General features: G+C 31.5%; 1 protein-coding gene across 1 annotated transcript in view; it reads left to right on the plus strand.

Annotated features, from left to right (window-relative positions):
• Nucleotides 1-12,120, plus strand: part of Ctf4 (Chromosome transmission fidelity 4) — a 91,677-nt gene that overhangs the window by 58,376 nt on the left and 21,181 nt on the right. Inside the window, exons 19-22 of the mRNA XM_035354951.2 lie at nucleotides 1,100-1,214; nucleotides 4,671-4,799; nucleotides 6,846-7,090; nucleotides 7,449-7,561. Of these exons, the coding sequence (XP_035210842.1) occupies nucleotides 1,100-1,214; nucleotides 4,671-4,799; nucleotides 6,846-7,090; nucleotides 7,449-7,561 (602 nt within the window). The remainder of the gene's footprint in view (nucleotides 1-1,099; nucleotides 1,215-4,670; nucleotides 4,800-6,845; nucleotides 7,091-7,448; nucleotides 7,562-12,120) is intronic.

Genomic DNA, 12,120 nt, shown 5'->3' on the forward strand with positions numbered 1-12,120 from the left:
TCATCGGCATTGTAAATTTGTTCAAAAGAAAGCTCTTCTTTTAAAACAAATTCTTCAAATTCATGGTGGAAATCGTCGGCTGCTTGTCCGTGACCACTAAGTTTCTTCCCATGAAGTCCAATTTCTCGAATTCCATGTTGCTGCTTAAAACGAGTCAACCAGCCAGAAGACGCATCAAAATTTCCTTTCAGGCCTAACAACTCAAAAAGGTTTTTGCCTTTGCCACAATGATAAGACCATTTACAGGAGTACCCTCTTTTCAAACTTGAGCTAACCACTCTGTCAATGCCGTGCCTACCTCATCAAAGGTAGAACCCTTCATAGTTTTTCGTGTTTTCATTGCAAAAGCACTGTCTACATTGATGCAAAGTTCACCAGTTTGTCTTTTTGCTTTAGAATGTCATGCACTGTTGTTTTCGTGATTCTGCAATCCAATTCCATCTGCTGCCTTGTAGTGCTGTTTGCTACTTTGGAAATTAATTCTAGTTTTTGTGCAATCGTCAACACAACCTTTTTTCGTTTTTCTGACATTTTAAATTGGTAACGAAAAACTAAAAAGCACAAGCACTGAACACAATAAAAGATAAGAAATTAACTGCGACTGGTTCGCAAACACTATCAGGCTTAAACTAACAATGGCGAGTGGGAGGAAGTGGACGTGTCAGTAAGATTAAGACGAGAGAGGGCGGTGGAGCGGGCACTGCAAGGGTGAGTAAGAAATCAACTACTCATCAGAGGGGAAGGTTCCAAGAAGGCCTGGGATATTTTTGCTATAAATAAGCATGATGTTAGCAAATTTAACGTTTTGCTCAGTTCTGTGAACATTTTTATTTTCTTTGCTTTATGCTTGTAAAAAAAAAAAAAAAAAAAGTCGTTTGTGCAGCAGGTGTGGATAATCTGCCCGTGGATAATTGGGAGTCTACTGTACTTTAATTTGTTTATTAAAATAACCTAAAAGTTCTTCCACTCTGAACCTGTTTTCTTTTGTGGTTATAATAAACAAATATTTTTATTTTCAGTTTTCTTACATTGAGAATTGATTACTTTTTTTTATGAGGTGGGTGATCAATGATATCAATAATTTTTTCTCCTCTTCCAGATGTATATTATGCAAGGGTTCAAAATATCCTGCTCTGTTGCCGAGACCTATAATTTCTGTCATTCCATTTTCATTACCATTCTGTGAAATAGATACAGACAGAGGAAAACTTGAAGTAAGTTCTCAGCTTTTCTGACTAATGTAATATTTTCTCACTTGCTGACAAAATAGATTTTGCACAGCTTTGAAGATATATGTTGGCACTCAATTATCTCAAAAAAAAAAAAAAGGTCTATGTATATATGCATGCACTTATTTAATAAAGAGAAGATTCAACTATTCAAGATTTGTAATAAATATTACTCTCAAGTGGCTATACTTTTTATTTTGCCAGGATCATATCCAGGAACTCAAAACAGTAAATACCTTAAAGAGACTGCCTTCAAAATCTTTACTAAAAGAGAAATAGTTAACTTTATTTAAACTTTTAAAATGATATTTTTAACTTCCATATTTACTTAAATAAATATTGTGACGCAGCAAAGAATTAGTGAGTTAAATAATCTTATCAATTATTAATACAGCAAAATAATTGAAAGGTATGCTAAAATATTTATTCATTTATTTCCAGAAATATATTGATAGGAAGAACTATAATACTTGTTATGAAAAAGCATGCTTTATTTAAAATTTGAAAAAAGTCTTTATGGCACTGTAGTATCACAGACTACGTGAATATCAGAACTGCAAATGTAAAGGCATAAAATTTTTATTTGCTGATTAAAATTTAATGAAAACTCTTAACAATCAAAATCATCAAAGAAACGTCTTTAACACACTATCATCTAACACTGCTAATCAAGAGCTCATTTCTACAAGACGAGCAGTTGTCTCCAGAAGTGCAAAATAACCTTTGTCCACTGTGCACATTTACACTCACTTCCAAAAGTTAAGCATGAAGATGTAAAATTCAAAAAAATCAAGAAATACTGCCTTGATTGACACAAAATTCGGCAGGAAAGTAGCATATATATTTATACATAAAACAAAATCAATAGTTATGTACAGAAATGAAAACAATTATAATTATTAAATTTGTGTAAGTTATCAGATAATGACATACTGGAGAATTATGTATAAATTGAAAATAAACAGCATACAATGAAAAAAAGGACATTAATAGGGTATGTGATTCCCCCCTTATCTGTATACAAAGTTTACACCTTGTGCCCATGCTTTCAATTAGGTGGTCAACCACCGCAGAATTAAGCAATGGCCATTCTTCTTGTAGAGCAGTTTCCAGCTCATTAAGAGCGGCTGGAGGTGGGAAATGTAAAGATACAGTATGGCTGAGAGCATCCGAAAGATTTTCAATGGGATTAGGGTCGGGTGAATATGCTGGCCACGCCATACGCGCAATCCCTTCACTCTCCAGGTAGTCATCGACAATGTATACTCTATGGGGACATGTGTTATCGTCCATTAAAACAAAATTAGGGCCAACTACTGCAGCGTACAATCTCACAATGGGTTCTAGGACTTCATCTCGATAACGGACAGCTGTCAAAGAACCCCGTTTAAAGATGTGCAGGTCGGTGCAGTATCCTAATGAAATCCCTGCCCACACCACAATGCTTCCACCTCGGAATGCGTGATGTTCGATGATGTTTTGGGACTGATTGCGTGTTTGTTGTTTACTCCATATCCTTATACGCTTGTCATCTGGCACCAGAGCAAATCTTGACAAATCAGTAAACATGACATTGCCCCAGTCAAACACATTCCAGTTGGCATGTTCCCGGCACCACTGTAACCGTGCCCCTCTTGATTGGATGGATAGAGGAACACAAACTCGAGGTACCCAGGCATACAGTCCACTCATATGTAATCTTCGGCATACAGTAGATGCAGATATCGCCTTACCAATGGACGCTGTAACCATAGATTTCACACGTGTGGAAGTCGCTCTGCGATTCCTCTTGGCTACAGTAGCAATATATCGATCTTCGCGGGTGTTGTAACTTATGATCTTTTTTTTTTTTTCTTATTCTTATTATTTACATTTAATAACATCGATAAGTGAAAGTTTGCTTACCTTTCTTAATAAATATCCACAGGAACGCTTGGAATTCCTTTTCATTTTTATCACACAGAAGTTTTATTTACAGCTATGTACAAGAATTGTATGCTTACATTAGAACATTCATCATGTTTTTCTGGTTGCCACTACATCTATCTCAAAAACCCGCAATGCAGTAAGAAAAATATAACAAGCTAAAAGTAAAAAACGCTGCGCAATCTCGTGGCCAGGTACATAAACTGTAACAGCGGGGTTTGTTACCCTTGGGCGACCGGCTACAAACCTTCGGACAACTGTCTGTGTGGTTTGGAATTGTTTCCATAAATGTGAAATTACAAAATGATAAACGCCGAAGAAAAGAGCAACATCTGTGATCGACTGTTCTGCTTCAATGTGCCCCACAGCACGCCAATGCTCAGAATCTTCCATTCGTCTTCTGGAAGTCATAGAAACACATATGTCTTGAAATTGTACAAAAGTTTTAAACACGTTCTATCAGCACTTACAATCAACTTCTGTAACCCTTCATAAAGCTGGCTTCTTATAAGACTGCCTTTTTTGCATATTTCTTGACATGAAAGCATGATTGGCTGTTACCTAACATATTTGCATACTTCCATGTACCTCTGCAGCGAATTGCATCCTCTTCAATTCTGATTGGCTTCCAGAAATTAGCATTTTCCTCTCCACGAACTTTTGGAAGTGAGTGTATTTTATACTCGTATACAACAGAATGTCTGACCTTGTGATGTAAAGACTTGTTTGGCTAAAAGAAGCATTCCTAAAAAATTCACTTTAAGGTTTTTTTTTTTTTTTTTTTTTTTTTTTTTTTTTTTTTTTTTACCATATAGAACAGCGATCCTCAACCTTTTGACTAACACATACCATCTAAATAAAAATTGAAAACCTTTAGCATCACCTCTTCAATATACCACCAACACCACTCTTGAACAAAGCTCAGATCACATAAATTTACGAGTATTCAAGAGAAACCTCAATCAAGATGTTGGAATTTTAATTTTTGAATGTAATCGTTAAAAATATCTTGCTTCTCTGCATACCACCGGTTGAGAACCCTTGATATGGAAGATTTAGCTTGTAAGCCTAAATACTCACGTGCACATAGAAAATGAGATGTCACTGTCTTTATAACTTCATATCCAGAGTTGATTCAGAAATGAAATGCATTACATAATAAAAAATCTTAAATATCTCTAATTTGTGTTGATTTAAATTTTAAAAAACTAAACAGGGTTAAATTAACTGTGTAGTTCATTTATTTATTTCAACAGAAAAAATGAATTCATCATTGAACAAAATGTTTTCTGGTATTTAGTATTTGTATTTTAAAATATATTTGTTATTTTTTTAAAAAAATATTTCACTCATACTCTTATATTTACAATATTTGATTTTCATTTTGTAAGTCTGCTTGTTGTATTAATATTTATATCATGCTATCTTGTACTGCAAATTGCAGAAGTCAGTATTTTAAGAGCAAATTAGTTTCATGTGTATTTAAATATGTTTTTGCATATATTTCTTTACTAGGAAGAAAATGCAAGGTGCTCTTTAATGCACAAGAGTATTCAAAGTTTACTAAAAGAAGGTTTTGATCTCGATACTGAATATCGAGCTATTGAAAAACAGTGGATGGATGTCCTCCTAAAAATGTTTGCTGTAAGGATTTTTAATTTAGTGATCGAAGCCTATATTCTTATTTATAAATTTTAAATTATATGCATAAGTTCATGTACTTTTATTGAAATTTTCATGTTAAGTTTATTATTTTGTATTTTATGTTTCCATAATTTAATATTTTTGACAAGACCTAGACACTGAGCACAATTTTCATAGGATTATATTATTGTTATTTATTATTCATATCTTAGTTGTTTGAGCATCCATGTATAAGGATTGGATAAATTGTGTGGCTTGTTCTATAACAATATCTGTTTTTAAATAAGTTACATTATACTTTTCTTATATTTAAATATCAGATAATTCTTAAATTTTAGGCTCCAATACATAACTAATACATTTTTTTTTTTTTTTTCCTATTCAAAAATACCATATATACATAGCATGTCCCACTCAAATATTGCTTAGTGCTTTTGCATGCTGCGTGATTACCTTAAAAAATTTGTACTGATCATTTTGATTCAGAAATTTCTCGATTAATAATACACTAAATATGATTCTAAGATGTCAGCCTTGAGTATTTTATCAATTAAATCAACCATCTAAATATGCTGGAAGTCAACCAATTAAATATCCTGGAAGCAAATATTTTTGGAAATGCTGCTTTCAACATGCTTTTGAAGATAGCTACTAGATCTGATAGCAGCTTAATAAAAATGTACAAAATATACATCAATTAGTTTTAAAAATGTACAAAATATACACCAATTAGTTTTAATTAGTATCTAATTAATGAGAACTTAATTATTTTGAATGAGATGAAATATTAAACTATTCAAAATTTATCTTTGTACTGCTATTAGTTTTATAGAAATATTCTAGACAAGATTCCAAAACTGATAGAGGTTTTGATGCAAAATATTTGACAGCAATTTGCCTGAAATATGACAATAAGTAAAAATTGTTAATTACTTGTTGAATTTTTTTGTTAGTTTGTTTCACTTTATTTATGGAACAGATGTTTTTCTAATAAAACAGATTAGAAAATATTTGCTTCTCAAAAGATGATATACTTGTGTTGTTTCCTGAAAGACAAATCTAGGGTTGAAATTTGCTCAGTTTTAAAGCTGATGTATTACTTTTCCATTTAAAGATGAAGTCTGTTGCAAAACTTTTAAAAAAAAAAAAAAAAAAAAAAAAAATTGTTGTTTTTTAAACACATTTGCTATTTAGAAGTGCATTAATAACTTTTAATTTGAGAATTCCTTTCATAAGTGAAACAAGTTACCCAAAGTCTTGTTTTTTATCTGGGGGGGGTGGCAGGCAGCTGACTTGCTTGTTGTATCTATAAAAATATTTTGACACAAAAGTCAGTTCGCATTTTTATAACTGATTTTCTAACTATTTCTGGTGATTCCTTTTGGAAGTAGTATTCTCTTCCATTCGTTCTCCTATACATGGTGTTTAATTTAAAATGTTCTTTTCAGAAAAAAAATAAATGTACACAATTTTGAGACATATTTTGCTTACATCTTGTGTTGGAAATGACTGTAGTTTAGTGTATCTGTCTCCACAGACACACTATAGTCATGTTTTAGCATATTCCTTGAGACAAAAATTTTCTTGTCTAGATTCTGAACAACAGCATAAAAATTCATTTTCAACCCCTCTGTGATGTGTGTGTGAGCATAGTATGTTTTAAGCATCATTACAAATTGTAGTTCTAGGTAATAAGAAATAGAGTTTTCAGTGATTATAGTCTATAAATATGACACTTTTCAGTACATTTTGTATTTATTGCTGCTTAGTTGGCATTTATGCAATATGCATTATACTGCTGTTATATGTAGAGTCATTGCAATAAATTTTAGAATTTTAATAAAAGAAATTGATTTGTAAATTTCTCACAATAAAAATTTAGTGTCTTATGTTTGTATTTTAGAAACCTAGCTCTTTTGACTAATCAACTAACTGATTTTTTCCCCCTTATCAAAATATTAAGACAAATAATGAGTGTTAAAAAAATTTAATTAAATGAATATTGAAAATTTTTGTAAATATATGCTTTTCCTTCTTTTTGTTTAGTTAGCCACTAGAATGGATCGTGACTGCAGAGCTCTGGATATTGCACGATTAATGCCTAACACTGTTATAATTCAAGGGGCAATTAGATATGCCACTCAGCGTCATAAGATTACTCTTGCTGAGCGCCTTAGTGAAGTTATGAATGAAAAACTTCTTGAAAGTACTAGAATTGAAGATGATGAACTAGAATTATCATCACCAGAAAAGTCTTTTGTATCTCCAGAACTACCCCATATAAAACATCGGTGACTATGCAAGCATTTTATGTTATTAAAGTTTTTGTTGTTCAGCTACAAAAATTAACATATATTTAAAGTTTTAAAAAATTAGAAGAAGTAGGTATTTATTACATCAAAGAATCTTTCAGTTGTGATAATTATTGCTACTTTTAAAATTATTTTTTATAAGTTATTTTCAATTTGCTTTAGAGTTTTATAACGGCAATGCATAGTTTTGCTGGGGGGCAGACTTATTCTCTATTTTTTGTTAGAATTATTAATTTGTTGTTATACTGATTGTTATACTGTTACTTAGTAGCTCAGAAATAGTTTCATAATAGTAAAAAGAACACTGTGAGTTAATTATCTTACATATATTTTATAGTTCTCGCAACTATAATGAAGAAGATGATGTCATATTAAAGCCTAAACCACTTTCTCATGTTAGAAACGAATCATCGAAATCTGAAAGTTTTGAAGAAAGTATGGAATGTGGAAGTAAATATTTTTCATTTTATTATTGCTTGGTTTTCAGTTAATCATATTTGTTCACAAAAGAATATTTTGCATTGCCCTACAATAAGCTTCATTTGTTTAAAAATGTTCTGCAAAAAATATATTGCAAGTTTATTCAATCAGAAGTTGTAATTGTTTAATTAGTTACGGTTATATAGGATATCCCACATGTTATATATTTTAAAATTTTATATAAAATATAATTTTTATAGATATATAAAAATGCTGAAAACATTCAACAAGCACAAACAGCCCCCTCCCCCAAAAAATTATATTGGTATGAGTTAAATTGTTTCACAGATTTGCTGGAGCAACACTTTTTTAATGGTGAAGTTTTGCCTTTAGTCTTTCTGCAATATATCTGTTTTCAGTACATTCTTTTCTGGGGATTTTGTTATTTCTGATATCTGATTTTTTTTTTATGTGTTGATTATTGATTAATAATTCTGTAAAGGAGAATGATCTGCCTTAGCTATTCTTTTTTAGTAATTTTATAGTAAAGGATCTAAAGTCTGATATGCTATCTGAATTAAATGTCTGCACATAAGCATAAACGATTATCAGTAACTGAACTTGGTTAATTAAATCTCTAACGCAAATCCTACTTTAATGACAATGTCAAACATTATATATTTTGCATTAGGTCATAAAAATGATCATAAGTTTATAATAAATAGAGACGTGTAGAAAATAATAAACAAAGAATTATTTGGAAGTCTAGTAAAAGCTTCTGCCTTATATGTTATAAATTGTGCAAAAGTGCCTTGTACGTTATAAGTTACACCTTATACATTGTAAGTTTGGTGCATCCTTCAAAATACCTTTGCTTTAGCATTATATGACAAAATATAACTTTTAAATCTGTCAGCGATTTAATTCTAAATCCTAGCATTGCAGAAGCCTATTTTTGAAAAGAAAAAAATTCTAAAGGAACCAGAAATAATAGGATTTGTTGTTTATGTTTTACTTTCTGCCAGGAAGAATAGTTGGTATGACATAGCAAGAAATACCTGTTGGAACATTGTCCTTGCATAAGCCATATGATGATTCTTGTATTATCATTAATATTTTTTGCATTTTGTTGATTTTTTCTTGGTGTGTAGGATTTGAGTGATAATTAAATAAAAGGCATGACTGTTTTTAAAAATCATGAAATATTGCAAAAAGTTGAAAATGTCCTAATTTCTATAGAAAATGTATAGTGAATATGCAACATTAAAATCTGCAGTTACTAATAAAATGTACTAAGCCATTTGTTTGAATGAAACTGTGTTATATTTCAAGCAATAATTTGATTTATATTTTATTGAAAAGGTGTTTACATCAGTCACATTTTGTGAAAATGAAGTTTATAAGGAGAAGTAAAATTTATAGTTAAAAAGGATTATGTTTAAAAAGCTTACAACTACTGAAAAAGACAATGAATTGAAATCCTTGTTATTCAAAATAGCAATTAAGATCTGGTATCAAGACCACCATCAAAGTTAACTTGTTACCATCTGGATTTCCTAACATAAGATACAAATACCCAAATTTATGAAAAGTATGATAAAAATAAAATACTTAAGTATAATAAATAACAGGAAAGTAACTGCTTAAAAGTCAAACAAGACATACCTCCTAAAATTTAACGAGTTTTTGAATGGAACTAGTTTTGCAGGAAAGTTTGTCTGTTTTAAAGGAAGGGCAAAAATTATTGGTACTCGTTCAATTACGGTAAAAATGATAGTAATGTATGCACTCACAGCTGCCATATTAGCAAGAAATCAAAAGCTGCCAATTTAGTAATTCTCTCTAAACATGAATATTTAATTAACTTTTATTGTCCAGTTGTTTAAATTTATTTCTCACAACTATATTTAACCATTGTTATTTAAAATTTCTAAGTCACACACACCCTCTTTCTTTTTTGAAATATTATTCGAAATGGTAAATGGTATTTCATACACTGGTGATTACGACATTGTCAAGATATCAAAAGCTACTAACTTAGTAATCCCATTAACATACAAATATTAGTTTAAATTCATTACCTCTTTCAAATAACCATTTTTGTGTGCAAAACCATTGTTAGGTTAACTCTTAGCACTCGAGGCCTTTTTCGCTTGCGCGAACCAGCTACTCGAGTTGATTTCGGCCAAATTTGACAAACACTTTACAAGTACTTTAAAAACATTTATAAACAAAAAACATATGCAAATAATAAAATTTACCAGTTTATTCATTTATATATCAAAAACAACAAAGTTTGCTAAATATTACACTCTGTAATTAGTTTTGGTGTGATATTTCGTAAAACAATATCCAAGATGCATCCTAGGTCTGTCAGGACACTTATCACAATAATACGAAATTTCTCACTTACCTCCAGGCGTGTTACGGTCAGAACAAACCTTGCAGTCCTTTTTTGGCCCTTTTAGTATTATGTGAAACTTTCCATTTATAATTCTAATTCTCTGTAATTCTAATTTTCCATCGTCTCACACCTCTTACTGCATCACTGTCTTCTCCACTGGATTTGTTCATTTCGCGACGTTCATCATCCAAAGCGGTAAAATAGAATTCGTCTGAACTCGAGCTGATCTTCCTCCGTGTTTTTAGGGCCAATTTTTAGTTACTATATTTACTTCCAAGGCTGTTGCAAGCAAATGCTACGCTGAGACTAACTAAACTGAGCTAAGATTTGGCTACAATGTTAGCAGAGTCTAGTCCACAAAAGTACTTCCGAGAAAAATATCTTATTGCTCATTGTAATTAAGGAGATTGAGTTACAGAAGACCATACATTGTAGCAGCGTTGCTCGATTTAAGACTTCAAATCACTCAGGCGCTGCTCAAGTTGACACTTCAAATCGGCGCCACTCTAGTGCAAAGGGTTACATTTTTTTAAGGATGAAAATTTTAAATTTACCTTTTTCTGAAGAAGAAACTTTTTTGAGAAAAAAGAATTTGGGCACTGGACAGGTACTGTGAAAATAGTCACTAAATTGCATTATACATAACAAAGTCCAAGATCCGGACTCATCGAGACTTCAGCAATTCCAGATTTGGGTTTTTTCCCCATATTAAATCATAAGTTTAAATTTAGTAAGATGGCATGCAGAAATTATAGAACTGAAATTATGAAATAAAGAGCATTTATGATCTAAAGGGTATCAAAATTTACAACAACAACAAAAAAAAATAATAATATTTATTTGTTTACTTTATTAAACATTACTTTCAATGTAAGTTGTTTAAGTTGCTTCATTTTTATTGCTAATACTTTCTCTTTAATTCTATGAACAGACATAATTTCTTGTTCAGTTACAAAGTTCCACTGTTCAAGTCCTGTAATTGCTGCATCGAGAATTTCTTGAGAATAACTTGTCAATCAAAATTTTTTTCATTTTCAGTAACCTCTCTGTCACTTTCTTCACTATCAGTAGGGGCATTTTCTGCATCTAGAACCATACTACAGATTTTGAGGTCCATTAATTATTGATGTTTGGGCACTGTCATTGCAATGAAAAACTTCTGTTATATCATCTTTATTTATTACTGCTTCTTCACATTTCTTTACAAAATTCATTAACTGTAAAATTTCAAAATCCGAAAGCCTTCATATTCGCAGCTATCATCTTCATCATCTTCACCATGAAATATGGTACCTGGCCATAAATTATGCCACGCATTTTTAAAAGTAACTGGAGACACATCCTCCCACAATCTTGCGATGCTCCACTGAGCAGATTTTATGCTAAAATTTTTCAAAAATTCGTGAATAGTCTTGCCATTATTCAAAAAATTTAACATGGATTTTAAAAATGCTACTTTATATTTGCATTTCAGTGTACACACTAGTCTTCATATCCATAGGCTGAATGACGAACGTAGAATTTGGAGGAAAGAATAATACAGATACATTATTTTTCACTAAAACTTGAAGTGAAATATGAGCCAAACACTTGTCTACAATCACGACTATTTTTATGTCATCAGGTAAACCAAACGAATTCAAATGTTACCAAGCCTCGAGTATAAAATGATTTTCAAACCAATCATTCATTAACGCTCTTTTATTTGCACAATATATAGCGGGGAAGACCGATACTCCTTTAAATGCTCAGGGTCATGTATGCTTTCCGATTACGAAAAGTTTGCACTTCTGTGTTCCTACAGCATTTGTGCAAGCTAAAATTATTAGTCTTGCTTTGGAATCTTTGACACCAGATGGTGTCTCTTCTGTAGAGGTTGCCAAGATATTTCGCAGTACATATTGCCAGAAAAGACCTGTTTCATCAGCATTGTAAATTTGTTCTGGAGATAATTTTTCACTCATAATGAGTTCAATGAGTTCATCTGCAAATAGTTCAGCAGCTTCAGTATCAGCTGAAGCTTTTTCACCTGAAATTCTTAGTTGCCTCATACAATGGCGATTTTTAAATTTGGCTAACCAACCTGTTGAATATGTGCACTCAGTTTTGAAGTTCATTTCTTCATGAAATATTTTGGCTTGAGCCATTAACATTGGACCTGTCAATGGCACACCCTCTCTGTGAC

Source organism: Stegodyphus dumicola, chromosome 8 (assembly GCF_044657685.1).
Source record: "Stegodyphus dumicola isolate Sdum_Otavi_A_Nest chromosome 8, ASM4465768v1".
Taxonomy (NCBI): Eukaryota; Metazoa; Arthropoda; class Arachnida; order Araneae; family Eresidae; genus Stegodyphus; species Stegodyphus dumicola.